At 47.5% G+C, this 18,363-nt stretch overlaps 1 protein-coding gene across 3 annotated transcripts in view; it reads left to right on the forward strand.

The window, feature by feature from the left end:
* The window catches only part of LOC138511161 (uncharacterized), a 420,368-nt gene that overhangs the window by 169,130 nt on the left and 232,875 nt on the right, over positions 1-18,363 (forward strand). For all 3 annotated transcript variants that reach the window (XM_069626665.1, XM_069626667.1, XM_069626666.1), the window contains exon 3: positions 15,001-15,241. In XM_069626665.1, the coding sequence (XP_069482766.1) occupies positions 15,001-15,241 (241 nt within the window). The remainder of the gene's footprint in view (positions 1-15,000; positions 15,242-18,363) is intronic.

Below are 18,363 nucleotides of genomic sequence, written 5' to 3' on the forward strand. Positions count from 1 at the left end.
CTCCTACCTTATGTCCAAGATAGACTACCTTACTCTGTCCAATTTGGCATTTACTCGCCTTTATGGTCAGATTGGCTCGTCCAAGAGCCTGCAAAACATCTCTTAGGTGGGTTACATGTTCGTCCCAGGAATTGCTGAACACTGCGATGTCATCCAAGTATGCCATGCAGAAGTCCTCCATCCCATTCAGAACCTGGTTTACCATCCGTTGAAACGTAGCAGGTGCATTCTTCAATCCGAAAGGCATTACCTTAAACTGGTATAAGCCAACGGTGGTAGAAAATGCAGTTTTCTCCTTGGCGTGGTCTGACAGGGCTATTTGCCAATAGCCTGACGTCAAGTCAAATGTGCTGAGGAACTTGGCGGCACCAAGGTTATCCACCAACTCATCTGTTCTTGGCAAAGGGTGGGCATCAGTCGTGGTGACTGCATTAAGAGCTCTATAATCCACGCAGAATCTAAGCTCTTTAGATCCGGCCTTTGGTACTAACACAACGGGGCTAGACCATGGACTAGTAGAGGGCTCTATTACCCCGAGATCAAGCATCTTGCTGACCTCAACTTTGATGTGGGTTCGTACGTTTTCTGACATTCTGTATCCTCTGCTTTTGACTGGCAGACAGTCACCAGTGAGTATGTCATGCTGGCCCCAAGGGGTTAAGCCTGGCGAAAGCGAGAACAGAGAGGCAAACTGATTCAACATGGATTTGCACTATTCTTGTTGCTCGGGTGTCAGATTGGAGGAGAGATTTACTCCTTCAATTTGTTCGTCTAAAGGTAAGCCTCTGAGGAGATCCGGAAGAGCTTCACTCTCTTCTTCTTCCTCGGATGATGCTAGAAGCAATGCTCCTACATCAGGTCATGAGACATACGCTTTAAGGCGGTTGGTGTGGAAGACTGTCGGAGCCTCCTTGGGATTAACCAAGTCCACCAGATAGTTAACCTCTCCGAGTTTACCCACGACTCTGAAGGGTCCCATCCATTTATCTTGCAAGGCCCTCTGCCTTGTTGGGATCATAACGAGAACGAGCTGGTCTTGAGCGAACTCAACCATGTTAGCCTTTTGATCGTGCCAGTGCTTGACCAATGCTTGTCCAGCTTTCAAGTTATCGCTTGCTTCCGTCATCATGTAAGACATTCTCCTCCGGAGACCTATCACGTAGTCAGTCACTCTGACTGGCTTGGGGGAAGGAGCACTCTCCAACCCCTCCTTAATCGGGGCCAATGGACCTCTGATGGGATAACCATAGAGAAGCTCGAAGGGAGAGTAACCTACTCCCTCCTGAGGGACTTCTCTATAAGCAAAGAGAAGGCATGGCAGTAGAAGGTCCCACTTACGCTTAAGGGGTTCTTCTAAAGCACCTATCATGCTCTTCATGGTTCGGTTGAACCGTTCTACCAACCCATTGGTTTGGGGGTGGTAAGCTGTTGAGAACTTGTAAGTAACTCCACAGGTTTTTCACATGGCTTTCATGTAGTGGGACATAATGTTTGACCCCCTGTCAGAGATTACTTCCTTAGGAAACCCGACCCTAGTAAAAATACCAAGGAGGGCCTTAGCCACAGCCGGAGCTGTAACAGTCCTCATAGGAATTGCCTCAGGATACCTAGTAGCATGGTCTACTACAACAAGTATAAACCTGTTACCTGAGGAGGTTGGAGGATCAAGGGGACCAACAATGCCAATCCCTACTCTCTCAAATGGGACTCCCACAACTGGGAGAGGCACTAAAGGTGCCACATTCTTGGAGCCAACCTTACCAGAGGTCTGGCAGGTGTGGCAGCTCCTGCAGTGTTTTTCTACTTCGGCCCCCATCTTTGGCCAATAGAAGTAGAGAGAGAGCCTTTCCTTAGTCTTCTTGAAACTGAAGTGACCAGCCAAAGGAATCTCGTGGGCTAACTGCAAGAACTGTGGTCTGTTTTCTTGGGGTACTACAAGTCGTTTGTAGTCTCCAGGTGCAGACTCGGTCGGTTCACTGTAGAAGAGGCCATCTTCCCAGTGCAACCTCTATTTCCCAGGCTCTTGCGCTTCAGCCTGAGCTTCTGCCTGGTGGCGAAGACCTTCCAGAGTTGGACATTCTCTCTGTCCCTTACTGAAGTCTGCCCTGCTGGGTCCACCTTCTGCCAGTAAAGACTGCAGCTCAGGATGGTCAACAGGATCCAGATCTCCAATGAGTTCCTGGCCTTCCATTAGCTCTTCCTCAGAGTCTAATTCTACCACACAGGGTTGTACCTCCCTCTCAGCCTCAGCTGGAGGTGGAGTTACGGGTGTACTTTTGGACAACCGCGGGGAAGTCTGTGTTGGCTGCACTGAAATGCTGGCTGCTGGTTTCGGGATAGAAGTCTTAGGTTTCCCTTTCGCTTCTGATTTCTTGGAGACACCTGCCGACAATTCTAGTGGAGCAGGAGTGATTTCTGTCTTCATCATCTCCTGGAGAGTACCGCGCATTGTACTCTCTCGTGCGGATCTGGTTAGCTCCTGTAACCGTTTACTAGGAGGTCTGGGAGTATGCGATACAGCTCAGAGAGTTTTCAAATCGTTACCCAACAGTACGCGTCCTGGTACCTCACTCTGTATGCTGACAGGTATCTTTATAGTCATGTCGTTACACTGGATGAGAACTAGTAATTGGGGAAGCATCTGCACAGGCCCTCCAGCTAACTTGGTGAGGCGTTTGGGTGCCTTAGCAACATCCTCAGCCTGAAAAAACGATTTATCCACCACAGTTATGCTGGCCCCAGTGTCCCTAATGGCAGGAGTCTCCTGGCCATTCACCTGGACACTGTCCTTATAATACTCTTTAGTATTATCGGGGATAGAATTATAGACATCTAAATTCTGTTGTTTCCAACAACCCCAGAGATACTAAAGAAACGCTGGCTGAGACTCCAATGGGTTTGTCAGCTCGCAGTAGAAAGTTTCCACTTGCCATTTGGACTTCCTCCTCTGGAGCGAAGGCTAAGGAGACAAGCTGGACCCCTGAAGGTTTACCCTTGCATCTGGGATCTCCTTTCACGTGGTCAGTCGAGCCACAAACAAAGCATTTACCGAACGCTTTTTGGAATGGTAGTTTGTTCTGATCTCCTTCCGGTTTGGCACCAGAAGACACACTATTTTGCTGTGGTTTTCCCGGTGGCTTACCCTTCTGGTTTTGTTTGGGGCCCTCTTTGGAATTTGAGTTATTCAAATTCTCTTTTGAGTCTTTTTTAGGCTGTTTTCCCTCATCCTTTTTCTGAGTTGCCCAGAATCCTTATGAGTAGCCCTGTTGGCGACCCGCAAGTCAGCGGCCTTAGCTAGCGTCCGGGAATCCAATTCCTTCGAATCAGCCAAGTGCTGTCTGAGCTCAGGAGAACAGGCATCATAAATTGACTCCAATATAAAAAAGATTCTTCATAGCCTCATAAGTGTTCACTTTGTAACCCTTAATCCATCCCTCTAAGTTTTTCAACCCTTCACTCACCCAGGTAGCCCAAGGGGTACCATCATGCTTTTTGAGGGTTCTAAACCTCTTAAGATACTGGGAAGGGGTCTTCCTGAATCTAGCTATCAAAGCTAGTTTCACACTTTCGTAATCCGTCTTATCCGCCTCCCCCAACTCCATTACCACATCAGTCGCAACAGGAGGGAGCCTAGAGAACAACCAGGGAAGTAAAGCATTCCCGGTGATGTCCTGGAGCCCATGATTGTACTCAAACAGTTTTAACCAATCCAACACATCCAATCTCGGTTCATACATACCCACTTATTCCTTCGGCATCCGGGGTCTTTTGGGACTGAAGCTCCTAGAGGAACCAGAGGAGAGAGAAGCATTTTCCATAGACAGCTTTTTCATTTCTAACTCGTGATTAAGTTCTATTTCCCTGAGTCTTAGCTCAGCTTGCTTCTGCTCAGCCTGGGCATTCATCCGTCTGAACTCGAGCTCTTGGTTTCGTTCAGATTGAGCCAAAAACCGTTTGTATTCTAATTCGAGCTTCATTTTTTCAAGTTCAAAATAAGCAGGGTTACTTGTGGGACCTGGTATGGGCCCCGTAGGTACAGCTAGTAAGGCAGGTAGAGGAGCAGGGGAGACAGTTTCGTTAGCCTCTCCGTCCTCGTCAGCCTCTTCATCGCTATTATCAGAATTACGATTCAGATCAACACCATCACTGTTATCTACATTTGCTGGAGAAATTGGTTCCTCTGAACCAGTACCCAGACTTTAGTTCGCCAGCAATCTCTCTATTAGTTCTAACTTCTTGCCTCTTACGGAAAGATTCTCTTGCCTACAGAGAGCTCGCAAACTCTCAGTATTTTCACCTGACAAGGATTCTTGACTGTAAGTTTCCATCGTAGACATGTTTTTGAAAGTTGCTTTTTAGTGCTAAGCTTGTGGTTAGTTATCCTAAAGCGTCGAAAAGTACTCTAAACTGTATACTCGATACAAATCCCACTGCTGTACACCAGTGTTAGGCAGAAACCTGTGCAGTTCCCTCTGGGACCACTGCAAAAGATTTAGGACTACAGGTGTTTCGCGGTGAACCCACTTGGTAGCAGTCTGTACCACACAGATTCACTTGGTAGCTGTGGCTGAGCAGTCAGACTTCTCTCAAGAAGAGTTGAGCAGTATGTGGAGTATACAATATAGAACAATTCTTCACAGTAAGACAAGCAAACACGCAACAAGGCTTCAGTGTAAAGATATTAAGGTATTTATTTATAACAGAACATCTATAGAAAACACTATGGCACTATCACGGCAAACACTTCAATTACAATTACTCTACGCAGAAGAAAACGATCAATCCCCCTAACAATATTTCGACAAGTCTAGGTTCTACCGGTATCACTTATTTTCAGACAGAGGTGTATACCTCAACCTAGATGGCACTCTAATATTAGTTAGGACGGGAGTGAAAAATACGCAGGTTACGAAATCAACACAGTTCAATACTTCACGGATAAAATGCAAGGCACGAAGGCAAGAACCACAATAGATCATAAAGTTCAGAGGCCAGGCCCACTCGGAGAGAGGCAAGGCGATATGTTCCAAAAAGTCTCTAGTGGAAATGCGTCCGAGTCTTTGTAGCAAATTGTTATCGGCAGATTGAACCAGTTCAGAACAATACGTGAGAAAAAGCTTGGAGGCGACCCAACGGAAAGGCGAGGATTAAGACACCTCACTCGAACCGATCGAAAGGGAAGCCAGGCGGACACGGTACCTTGTTGTGGAGAGACAGCTCCGGCGGGGGCAGTTGTTCCTGGTGGTGGATGCACGACAGGTCTTTGCCAAGAGTAGAGATGATCTCGTCGTCGAAGAAAAGTGAAGTCCGGTGCACCACCAGGGAAGAGACCAGCCGCGGAGTGCTCCGTCACAAGGCACCACCTTTTGGTCGCGGTACAGGGGAAGTGGCTATCCGGTTGCCAGGGTGCTCTGCACGGGCAATTCGACCACCGCGTCCTGAGGCGAAGAAAAAGCAAAGGGGACTGGTTGTTCCCACCAGTCAGGGGAAGAGACTCTCCGGCAGGGAGATCTCCTCTGTTGTCGGGAAGTGGTGAGTCGGTTCCGCAGGGCTCCACCGGAGGTGTCGTCGTGCAGGTCGGCTCAGCGTTACCCTCGTCGGATTCTTAGGTCCTGTGGCGACTTCTGAAGATCCAGTCCCAAAAGCCCTGCTTTTATGCAGAAACCCCCATTCATTCAGCCTAGCTGTCAATCAACACTCGCTAAGTGGTGAGCGGGGAGGCTCACCACTTGGGCCAATCACTCCAGAGTGCGACCAGAGTTGGCAAGGCAACTCGGTCCAGGGTGCCTAATACCCCTCCCACACCCCTTTGGTAACCCAGACAGAATGGCACCACTTTGGAGGGTCTCTGTACAGAGGCCCGCCAAAAGTGGAACAAAGGGCTCAACCTTTGGTTTAGGAGTCACAGAGACGAACATAGACGCCATTTTAAAAACCGAGTTCTGGCAGAAAATACCATCCGATAAACTTATTTAAGATAAGTAGACCGGTGGTACGTTAGAGATTAACGAGGAAAAGTATCAATCTCCAACAATGGGACTAATCCCATAGGGTTATGTCCGGGGCGAACATAACAAGTAGTTTCCACTGCCACCAGCCAAAACTCGACGAGGGGGGACGGGACAGTGCCCCCTCGAGTAACAGACCCAGGAGTAATCGAATTACCCCTACTAGCACGTCCACAATAAGATGGTTGGTACTAGTTCTGTTAGTAAATTTAGGTCTAGTAAAGCCAATGGTGACTTTACATGCCCGGGGAGACAGTAGTCAGCCCCCGGGTATGGAGTCTATGGTGGAGGTCCGCTAGGACGCCCCAGTGTTACGGCACGGAGGGTGCAGTGTAACACACATAGAAAAACATATGAGACCCTATGGAGTAAAAGACCCCATATCCCATAGAACACATTGACATTCAAAGGAATTACACACATTCATGTCCAAGAGTGGGAGGAAAAGAGTCTCACTCTTGGCAGGATGGAAAAAACAAACTCCAGAAATCCAGCAAAGCCGCTGGGGGACTCACTAGGTTAGGAAATTCAGCCTAAACAGAGAATTCTCCCTAACATGCATCTATGATCCACCTTGTGAGGTTATGTCGGAAAGTAAGGTATGGTTGATCTGTCCTTAGGGTGGATGGTAGGGAGTTCCAAAGTTGAGCTGCTTTCACCTGAAAGCTACAGCCACCGACTCTGGACAGTTTAAATCTAGGTGTAGAAAGGTTGTTGGAGTTTGCAGATCTGGTGAGTCTTGTTGGTTTTGTTCTCATGAATCTCGCAGAAAGGTAACGTGGTGCGGCATTGTTTAGGCATTTGTAGACAAGTGAGGCTACTTTTAGCTGGATTTTCTCCTGGGTAGAAAGCCAGTTATTGGCTCTTCTGAGTTTGGTGATGTGGGCTCTCCTGGGAATACCTAGTGCTGCTCTAAGCGCGTTGTTCTGCAAGATTTGAATTCTTTTGATAACTTCCTTATTGATCCCAATGTAGAGCGAATTACAATAGTCCAACTTTGATAACACAAGCGCTCTCGCAAGTGTGATGCGGATGTTGTTCGACAGGAAGGGTTTGCCTGCTCATATCAATTTACACTTACCCCACAATCACACACTCACTCTCTATGCTTGGTGCCACCCACTGTCACAGCCACCACTTCCCACACAATCACACACTCACTCTCTATGCTTGGTGCCACCCACTGTCACAGCCTCCACTTACCCCACAATCACACACTCACTCTCTATGCTTGGTGCCACCCACTGTCACAGCCACCACTTCCCACACAATCACACACTCACTCTCTATGCTTGGTGCCACCCACTGTCACAGCCTCCACTTACCCCACAATCACACACTCACTCTTTATGCTTGGTGCCACCCACTGTCACAGCCTCAACATACCCCACAATCACATACTCGCTCTCCATGCTTGGTGCCACCCACCACTTACCACACAATCACACACTCACTCTCGATGCTTGGTGCCACCCACTGTCGCAGCCTCCACTTACCCCACAATCACACACTAACTCTCTGGAGTTCTGGTTCTGCTTGGATTTGGTGAGTCGCATGTTATTTGCCTTTCTGTGCTTTTTGAGCGTGCCAGAGTCTGCTGTGATTGTTTGCCACCGCCCAGCCTTCTGGACCCTGTGTACCTGAAATAAAACAAAGAGACCTCTGCCCCTAAATGAGTCTGTAAGGGATTGGGTGAATGACATTGTTATGAATGTCAACATGCAATGCATATTTAGGGGAATCAGTACTGCGGGGTAGGATTGGCTCTGGAATACACCCTGGTGAGCCGCTTACCCCAGCGTTGAGACAGGCTTTTTGTGTCTAACTGGGAGTCTGGGTGCATTTGGTGCTGGGCTAGTGTAGAGGCAGGCAGCGGCTGCTTTGGGTCCAACAATGCAGTGCTTTTCAGCAGACTGATTATGCGTTAAATGTGCAGGGGACAGCAGGAGATGTGGGGTCAGTGGTGCTGCAGGGCTCAGCGGCCTCAGGTATGGAGAAGCAGAGACTGGCCATTCCCGGTGAGCAGGCTTGGCTGCATGACATCGGGGTACTACAGCAGCAACGGCTTGGAGAGCAAGGATGCTGGCAACCAGGCAGGCAGCGTCAAGTTGGGGATGCTAGAAGACTAGGCAGATCTCAGATGTGGATATGGCAGAGCTTCATCATCAGCATTCAGCCGCACTCAGAGATGCCGAGGTCGTCAAGCATCAAGGTCGTAAAGACTCTAGAGGTTTCTCTTGAAGTTGCTAGGATTGTTTGGAAAGTGCCTAAACTGGCATCAAGGTGGTTTGGAGATACAGGGGAGCAAGGGGTTGCTGCCTTGGGTCTGTGGTTGTTGTATACTCAGTCCAGGATCTCAGCACCAATGTAAGTCATTTTCTCCACTTCTCTGCCAGTAAGGATTGTAGAGCACACATGCAGGGCTCTGCCACCTCCAGTAAGCAGGTTCCTGGGTACCCGTGTCTCAGTTGTGACCTTGTCCACAGCAGTGTCACCCCCATTGTCCCTGGTGACTGTTAGTAGGTGTCATGATTCCTGCCCCTCATGTCCCCAGCCCTCCAAGATGTCAGGCTGGAGCCAGGCCATGATCACCTACATGGCCCTCAAGGGCCTCTCCAACCCTCCAAAGACCCACTTGGAGTCAGACTTGGCGCTTGTGGCACCAGACTCACTCACTCCCATAGGATAACATTGGGGATTGGACTTGTAGTGCATTGATGGGGACAAGATGGATGCCCCCACATATTTCGGTTCCCAGAACTGCATGTGCAGTCTAGTCTTTTGGGTGTGGTTCAGCCCAGAGACACCTGGGATACCCAGAGACTATTTAAGCCACGCCCAGGCTGAGAAACATGCTTTGTGTTTTCTGCACCTGCAGCGTGACACTCACCGTGTTCGGATTGGTCTCCAGTAGGCCTGCATCTTTCTTCTGCGCTCAGCTCCTGCAAGAACAAGAACACCGTTAGGAACAGCCTTACCTTGCGGCGCTTCTGCCCATCATTCATCGCTCCTTCTGTTCTGCGGGTATCTTCGGTGGTGTCATTCCCATCCCGGCACGCCGCTTCCTAAGGAAAAGGGAAAAGAACAGAAAAAAGGCACTAGTAAGCATTCAGCAAATCTTCACTTATTTTTAAAGACTGTACAAGCTTCAAACGCCTACTTGAATCCCAGCCGCTCTGGGGAACTCTTGTCTCCGGAACTTCTCCTCCATCTGCAAGAGGGAAAAGACACTCCAGGTTAGCGTGGAAACATCTAGAGGCGCTGCATACCGCGCTTACTCACTGCATTTCTTCTTCATAACCGGCATCCATGCTGAAAACGTTGCGGCACCTAAAAGACACCGAAAAAGAATTCAGTTCAATACAAATACGTAAGGGTCGCATCGCGCATCGCGCTCTCACTCACCTTCAGCGCTACTCATCTCAGCAGCATGTCGCCATCCCCGGACGCCGGCCATCATCTAAGGAAGCAAAGGAACGATGTTAGAGAACAGTTCAAAAGACTCATTATACTTACCTGTCAGACTCTTGCCAGTGAAGTAACTAGGCAGCAATGAGCCCACATCAATCAACGCGCCCCTGCGCTGAAAGCAGGACAGAGAGCACACTGTCGAAGAAAACAAGGCCCAGTCTCCAGTCGAGTAGACTCCAGAGAAGGGTTCGAGGTTGTAAGAGGTTAAAACAGGCTGAGTGACGTCCACGTGGATACATGGTGAGCGTTACAGTAGACAGAGCATTTCTCTGCCTTGGAGCTCTCTGTCTTCACCTCTAGGGCAAAGTACTTTGGAATGGACAGTATCCAGGACAGGGTCCCAGATGCATTCTTCGTGTTTTAATGCCAAGATATGAATCAACTAAGGACAGGAGTTCCTGCCCTTATAAGGGCAAAGTGCTACAGTGGATTTGTCCAAAGCAATTCTGTGTCAGGGTCAAATCCAGTCTGCTGTTACAAGTGTCCTTTGCCTTATAATATCATACCCAGAGTGCTTTGGCTGCAGGAAGTGGATGGGGCAGGACACTCTACAGAGCCCTAGCAGAAACCAAGATGGTAGAACCTCTCTCCTGGCCTACCTTTTCCTCTGGGCCACTTTAGATCTAACCTCTTCTCATGTCTGCTGACCTCATAAGGACTCGAATAATCAGCAGTCTTGTGTGAGAGTGGTTTTGTTATGCCAGGACTGTCTTTGAAGCACTGCTTTCCGTGAGAACACCAAGGAAGTGTTCCTGTGCTTTGAGGGAACGCTGTTGACCTTCCTTAGGAGGATCATAGAAGCTACATCCTGGCCATTGTCTCACATGATTGATTTGAAGCACTGCTCAGCAAGCTGGTAAAATATCATATACAAATGCTTTGGCTTTATGATTGTGTGACCCCAGTAGCCACTTTGCCACAACCAGGCATGCCTTATATTTACAGTTAAACAAGCCAGCAGTCTGACTAGGTTACACAATTTTATCTTTTGAATCAGAGGTGCAGAAGATTAAAAAGCCAACTCTACCTGCTGCTCGACAGGGCTGGTTCTGGGGATGTCAGAAGACCGTCCCAGCAAACTCACATGAAGGTACTATGTTTGGGCACGGAGCATTATGAAGGGGTGGGTGGTTGGTTAGAAGACCTCCCTATTAGAAACAGAAGTACCTGCATCACCTGATGGCATTCCAGAACATGGAAAACAGGAATTTAGGAAAAGGGTTTGCATTTTACCAGCTCGCCGGCTTCCATGGAGGTTATTTTAAGGTGAGGCTTGATGTCCACACATCTCAGATCCCAGGTAATGCGGTCTAGTTGTAGTGCAGCATTATAAAAATCCCAGGAGAGTGAGGCAGGGAGGGGTAGCTGTCAGGTATTTGGCATTTCACCCTTTTCATTTGAAAGGGATGAGGTCCTTGCTTGGCAACGTTACTTTTACCGTCTGTTCTTCGCTAACAGCAAAGTGAAGCACTGCCGATAAAATTAAAGAAGCGGTTTACTTTGCAATGCTCAGTCCCAGTAACTTAGTTCCAGCACCTGTGCAACTGGACAACACGTCGGGGGCCTCCCACTGGCCCCAGAACCCTCTAATTCCCCTGTTTCAACTCAATTGTACCATTATCTTTTTCTCAATGGAACATTTTTATTAAAGCATCCTTTTGTGTACTTTATAGAGGCTATTTAGAGCCTTTGCTGAACGTACAACTAATGGATCTGCTGCTGCTGGCAGAGATTGAGGGATTTACAGGCGTGGATTTCCACCACTTTGAAGGCAATCCAAACACCTTGGAGGATGCCCACATGACATTTAAAATGGGCCTCTGCTTCCCCTCAACCGGCCCAGGCAACCTGGTGGGACAGGCCATTGGATGAGAGAGAGGCCAGGCGCCTCTGGAAGTTGCCCTTGCATTGGGGTGTGTGTGTGTATGTTTGCATGGGATTTATAAAATGCAAACCTAGCTGGGAAACAACAGGGCGTCGGGCATTGGGACGCACCCGGGGGTTACAAGCAAGGGTGCAGGGTTAGCAGAGGAGCTGGGGTGGTTAGGGGGAGGAGGGAGCATGGAGCTCCAGAGGGGAAGAAGTATGGTGGTGGAGTAAGCAGTGACTGGTGAAATGTTCTGTGAAAAGTAGGATCTTGGGGAGTGATTTCAATGTGGGAGTCTAAGGCCTTTTGTGATTTCTGTGTAGAAAGGGACGGCCCTAGTGCCAAAGACCCCAGTCACTATGTTGGCCCAAAAAATCACAAGAATTCCAAAACCAATTTGTTTGTTTTGAAAAAAAAGAAACACGCTTGGACTAGAAGACGATGCCAGCGTGGTTATTTATGGCGGGTCCCCGTCACACATAGTGTCAGAAGTGGGATCATCCAGGCCCCAATACAGAGGCTATGAGGATGCTAAAAGTGACACGTCTTACCCGGACCACAAGGTTACCCACCAGAGACACAGCCTCAGCCGCTGGCTTTGATCTGTATGCCGATGAGGATGTGGTGGTTCCGCCGAGAAGGGAGGTGTTGGTCAGGACCAGTTTCTTGAAGGCATTTAATGGAGAATAACCCCCAAATCTGGCCTAATGCACAGACATTCCCTGCATGTGGGGCCCGCAATTATAGAACAAAGTTACGCTGGTGAGGTATGGCTGTCCTGTACAACCTAGGGACTAACACCTACCACATCCGAGCATGCCCAATGTGCGAATGGAACTTATTCTTTGAAGAAGTTAAGGATCTCAGAATCTCGACAAGAGCCCACCCTGTAGGTAATAATGGGAAGATCACACTCAGAAGTGACCAATCTCCGCTGATCTGATGAAATAAGGGGACCAAGAAACCAGGTTATTTGTGATGGGACTCCGTCACATGTGGTAAGTCAAACATAGGAGATGGACACAAAGTCATGTTTCCAAATGGTCAGTTTTATTAAAAGGAAATAAGGCATGTCCTGAAACTACTTTTAAGGAGGTGATGGTCCCTATTCTACAAAATAAACTGACACAATGAAAGAACCTGGTGGTCTTGCAACCAATTAATTCCTCTATCTAAAGACTAATCTACCTATTGTCTATCCCTATCACTATTACAAAAACGAACATAAACTTAGCCTGAACATCGGCTCTCCATTAATTTGGGGAAATGCCGGCTGGTTTCTGTCCCTCACCAAAATGTCCTTATCTCTTGTGCCAGGCGGTCTGCATGGCTGCGCAGTTCACAATTCAGGGTTATCCAATGTCTCTGTATTTCTCCTTCCCTTATAGGTGGACAGGCTCTCCCTGTCTCTGGCTGTCTGCATTTCTCTGACTGGTAATGTCTTTCATCCCAACTTGGGATATCTTGGGTTGCAAATCTGTTTCAATTTTTCGATCTCTAAGTCCCTTGTGGGCTATTGGGGTTCTCACCCCTATGAGGGTTATTTCGGTTTTCAGCCAGGCGTGGGCTATTTGACTTTCCCATCTTTGATAGTCTTTTCTGTTTCTTCACCCCTTCGTAAAATATTGTGATTTTCGCCTAAGTTCGGATATCTATTTTTCTCACCCTTTACCAGGGTAGTTTGATCTTCATCCTGACTTGGGGGTCCATTTCTCTCTCCGTGCCGTGGACTTTCTTGAAATTCACCCTGACTCAGATATCTGTCTCTCACACCACTGCTTGGGCTTTCTCAACTATCACCCTTGTTCTGGATTCTGTTTCCTTTGCCCTGGCCTTGGAAGGGGCTTTATTGTCACCGTTGCTCAGGTGTATGCGTCTCTCTCTCTCTCCGGCTTGGGGTTTCTCGAGTTACACATTGACTCAGGTATCTGTTTCTCTTTACACCTTGGCTTGGATGTTGTTTCTTTCTCCACAGTTTGGGGTTTCTCGAGTTACACACTGACTCAGGTATCTGATTCTCTTTATACATTGGCTTGGATGTTGTTTCTTTCTCCAGTGTTTGGGGTTTCTCAGTTACACACTGACTCAGGTATCTGTTTCTCTTTACACCTTGGTTTGAATGTTGTTTCTTTCTCTACAGTTTGGGGTTTCTCCAGTTACACACTGACTTGAGTATCTGTTTCTCTTATTCCAGCTTGTGTTACTCTCCCCCTTTCTTAGGGTTTTATCACAGTATTTCTTGGCCCAGCCTGGCCTTTGCCCGGGTCTCTTTGCCTTCCTCCCGACTCCCTGGAATAACTGTGTACCTGATTTGTTGCCTCAGCGTTCCTATGGGAGCGGGCACTCTCCTCGGCTGTGGTGGAACCGCTTTGAGGTTTCCTATGTGCTCTTCAGCGTGTACCTGTTGCATCCATTTCATTTTGTCGGCTACCTTCTTTGCCTTGGGGTTCGCTGCTTCCAGCACTGTCCCACTGCGCTTGTCGTGGTTGGGTTCCTGTAGAAGGAACCCGACAGCGACAAGAGCAGTGGGCCAGTGCTGAGAGCAGCTGAGGCTTCGCGCTTGGCTCCATGTAGGAGTGGCCAGCCTCTCAGGCTGTTCGGCATGCTGTTCGGCATCTGTACCCGGCATGCTGGCTGGGTGCTGCTGCCTCCTGGTCCGCCCCTCGGAAGGTCTTCCGCTCCAGCAGCTTACTCAGCAGGATCTCGTTCTCTTCCCATCTCATTTTCACCAGTCCTTGGTATTTCCTTCTGTAAGAAGACTGGCCCATCACTGGTTCCCGTAATTCAAAGGAAGATGTTATCATCACCAGGTCAGAAACCATATCTGTCATTATAAAAGGGTCACACACAGTACCAACACATGCAAATAATGGAGGCGCTGTGTTAATGAAAAGTTGATTAAAATCCCTGCTTGGGGATTCCTTGGGGACCACTACCAATGGGATACTGCTTGGCCTGTCCCCTAGTGGGTGTTAAGCATAGTGGGCTCACCTCCCTAGAACTAATTCCCTGGATTCATCAGAGTGCCCTTTTCTCTCTTACCAGTGAAACATTCCAATGTGTGAGTCCCGCTGTTCGGGGCGGCGCGCACCAGAGTGCAGCAGAAATAGTGCGCAGCGTATGCAGACGAAATGGAGGCCCACACAGTGTAACCAACACCAACTCTGTCTTTATTGTAACTTGTGCCTTGAGCCTTCCTGCCTCCACACATCACTTCCTTTTCCCTTTGCCCCTCCCTAACCCCGCCTCAAACATAACAATGTGGCTATCCACAACATGACACCATGTGTGCAAACCAAGGAAAAACTAGCAGTTCCGATGATTGCATTGGCAGAGTGCCTGTACCACACAGCTCAACCTATTGGCAGCCCAAGGAAAGTGAAATCAGGTGTTTGCTGTGGGTCCCCATTGATGGCAATGCAAATGAATGCACCTTTTACTTTTGGTAAAGGTTTTCCTGGACCGGTGAGTCCACTGAGGTCTATGAAAGACAAGTGGTGTTGGGGGAGCGTTAAAACAGGCCCAAGGCGGCTGAAATCCTTCAAATGCTTTGATTTGTATGTGATGTGTGTCCCTCATTCCATCACAAGTCTTTGGAATGTGCGAGGGTGTAAAACCCCCAAATGAGTCAATCTACTCTCTTCTCCTCTTTAGCATCACGCTGTCCTCGCACCCGGTCAGACCATTGTATCCCAGCAGCGAGAAATAATAAGTCTTCTATATGTGAAATTGGGACGCCATGATGGATCTACTTGTCGACAATACGCAGACCTGTGTCGGCAATACACCGGAATGGACAACCCAACGTTCTATATCCGGGTGATCAACTGGGACCGTTCCCAGATCCAGCTGGTGTGTAATCGCGGAGGCGAAGCCCCCGTCTGCCCAAACTATGGTGAGTATAATGCATGATCCGTGACTCGACGTATGTATGTGAACAGCAATGCACATGTGTCAGCTCTGCCAGTAAAGCATGTCCAGCAAGTTTTCATATAATTCAACAATGTAGGACTGACTTCTTTATCTTGATACTATAGGAATTTAAAACCATCCTGTGTTTATTTGATTTATATTGCCAAAAACTAAGTGAGACCCAACAAGGTGTCAAATAGCACGAGGGTACAGTACTATAATGTCTTAATATTGCTACACACAGAGGGATTGCATAGTATAAGTGCATTGAGAAGGGAATATAGAGGGTGAGACGACATGAGGAAACAGTAACAGGATTCATTAATATTGAGGCACTTGGAGGGATTGCACAGTATAAGTGCATTGAGAAGGGAATATAGAGGATGAGACGACATGAGGGAACAGTAACAGGGTTCATTAATATTGAGGCACTTGGAGGGATTGCATAGTATGAGGGCATTGAGAAGGGGATATAGAGGGTGAGACGACATGAGGAAACAGTAACAGGATTCATTAATATTGAGGCACTTGGAGGGATTGCATAGTATGAGGGCATTGAGAAGGGGATATAGAGGGTGAGACGACATGAGGAAACAGTAACAGGGTTCATTAATATTGAGGCACTTGGAGGGATTGCACAGTATAAGTGCATTGAGAAGGGAATATAGAGGATGAGACGACATGAGGAAACAGTAACAGGGTTCATTAATATTGAGGCACTTGGAGGGATTGCATATTATGAGAGCAGTGAGAAGGGAATATAGAGGGTGAGACGACATGAGGAAACAGTAACAGGATTCATTAATATTGAGGCACTTGGAGGGATTGCACAGTATAAGTGCATTGAGAAGGGAATATAGAGGGTGAGACGACATGAGGAAACAGTAACAGGATTCATTAATATTGAGGCACTTGGAGGGATTGCACAGTATAAGTGCATTGAGAAGGGAATATAGAGGATGAGACGACATGAGGAAACAGTAACAGGGTTCATTAATATTGAGGCACTTGGAGGGATTGCATATTATGAGAGCAGTGAGAAGGGAATATAGAGGGTGAGACGACATGAGGAAACAGTAACAGGGTTCATTAATATTGAGGCACTTGGAGGGATTGCACAGTATAAGTGCATTGAGAAGGGAATATAGAGGGTGAGACGACATGAGGAAACAGTAACAGGATTCATTAATATTGAGGCACTTGGAGGGATTGCATAGTATGAGGGCATTGAGAAGGGGATATAGAGGGTGAGACGACATGAGGAAACAGTAACAGGGTTCATTAATATTGAGGCACTTGGAGGGATTGCATATTATAAGTGCATTGAGAAGGGGATATAGAGGGTGAGACGACATGAGGAAACAGTAACAGGGTTCATTAATATTGAGGCACTTGGAGGGATTGCATATTATGAGGGCATTGAGAAGGGGATATAGAGGGTGAGACGACATGAGGAAACAGTAACAGGATTCATTAATATTGAGGCACTTAGAGGGTTTGCACAGTATAAGTGCATTGAGAAGGGAATATAGAGGGTGAGACGACATGAGGAAACAGTAACAGGATTCATTAATATTGAGGCACTTGGAGGGATTGCACAGTATAAGTGCATTGAGAAGGGAATATAGAGGGTGAGACGACATGAGGAAACAGTAACAGGATTCATTAATATTGAGGCACTTAGAGGGATTTCTTTTTATGAGGGCAGTGAGAAGGATATGAAGGTGGTGATACAGAGGGTTAGATGACATGAGGAAACAGTAACAGGGTTCATTAATATTGAGGCACTTAGAGGTACTGCACATGTGGGGTAACTCCCAAACAATCAGACATAGAAAACATGTTTGGTGCACCCTTTTTCGAATAGAACAAGAGCTTTATTTTGTATACAAAAAGGAAAACAGCAACAAGGTGTTATAAGTCCGCTGCCGCAGTGCTCTCTCCCCGCCTAAAAGTATGTTTCACCTTATAAACATGAACATCGTCCTTCATGACGCATCCCCCACCCTCATTGCCTACCGCCTATTTACATGCTAATGGTTACATATGGGCCCCTCTAAAATTGGTTAGGATTCTTCTCCTCCATCTTCTCCACACATGGGTAACGGCATCACCCTTCGCTCTCCCTTGTACAAATCACATACCTTTTTGTTCTAGGCTCCCCCTGTGTCAGTTACCACTCCCAAGAGGTAGGCCTGATGTCCCACTAATTCATCCAATTCATGAAAGAGTTAAGAATCTGATTGTAGCACATCATATAGTTCAAATACAGTGACCATTATTCTGGGGGGCGCTAGTGTCCTAAACTCTTCCCCGGCTCCCAGAAGTGTGGGCTTCGTAATGGGCCACAGGCCTTCTCCTATTTGGCTGCTCACATTCCTTCGTAATTGTTCAAAGGTTTGACCAGATACAATTATATGTGGGTGTACATGCGTGTTCCCTAACATGCCAGGGAATTAGAATGTGATAAGCAAGAAATGAGGATTCAGGCCTGCTCTTAAATGCAGTGTTAGTTCATGTTATAGATGTCACGCACATGCAATGTATTCTACATAACAATATTGCAAAGAAAATGGTTACTTTCCCCTATACAAGCTTCAAGAATATGTGTCTCCCGCCAGTTGATTCCCCCATAAGGTTCCCCTTGTCCCCTACACCACCCTTTACAAATTATCCATATGTTAATATATTTTCTACATTTTAAATCGTTTGGGGGGATGGTAACCTGAACGTGCATCCCAACACATATTATGACGGTAGTTAGAAGGTGACATAGAGAACTATGTGACAGGAGGACACAGTAACAGTATTCATTAATATTGAGGCACTTGGATGGATTGCATATTATGTTGGCAGTGAGAAGGTGATACAGGGGGTCATTACGACCCAGGCGCTAATTGCGCCAACCTTACCACCATGGTGTAAACCAGGTTTACACCATGGTGGATGGCGGATTTACCGCCCCATTCCAAGGTGAGTGGGGCGGTAAATCCCCATTTCCCATTTTCCCTTCCCCATTCCCATTTTTGCCCCATAGGGCATAATGGGAGTGGGGAAGGCGCTAATTACGCCACCGTAAATTACGGTGGCGTAATTAGCATCATG

The sequence above is a fragment of the Ambystoma mexicanum genome, chromosome 6p (genome assembly GCF_040938575.1).
Source record: "Ambystoma mexicanum isolate Mex_15411 chromosome 6p, UKY_AmexF1_1, whole genome shotgun sequence".
Classification (NCBI taxonomy): domain Eukaryota; kingdom Metazoa; phylum Chordata; class Amphibia; order Caudata; family Ambystomatidae; genus Ambystoma; species Ambystoma mexicanum.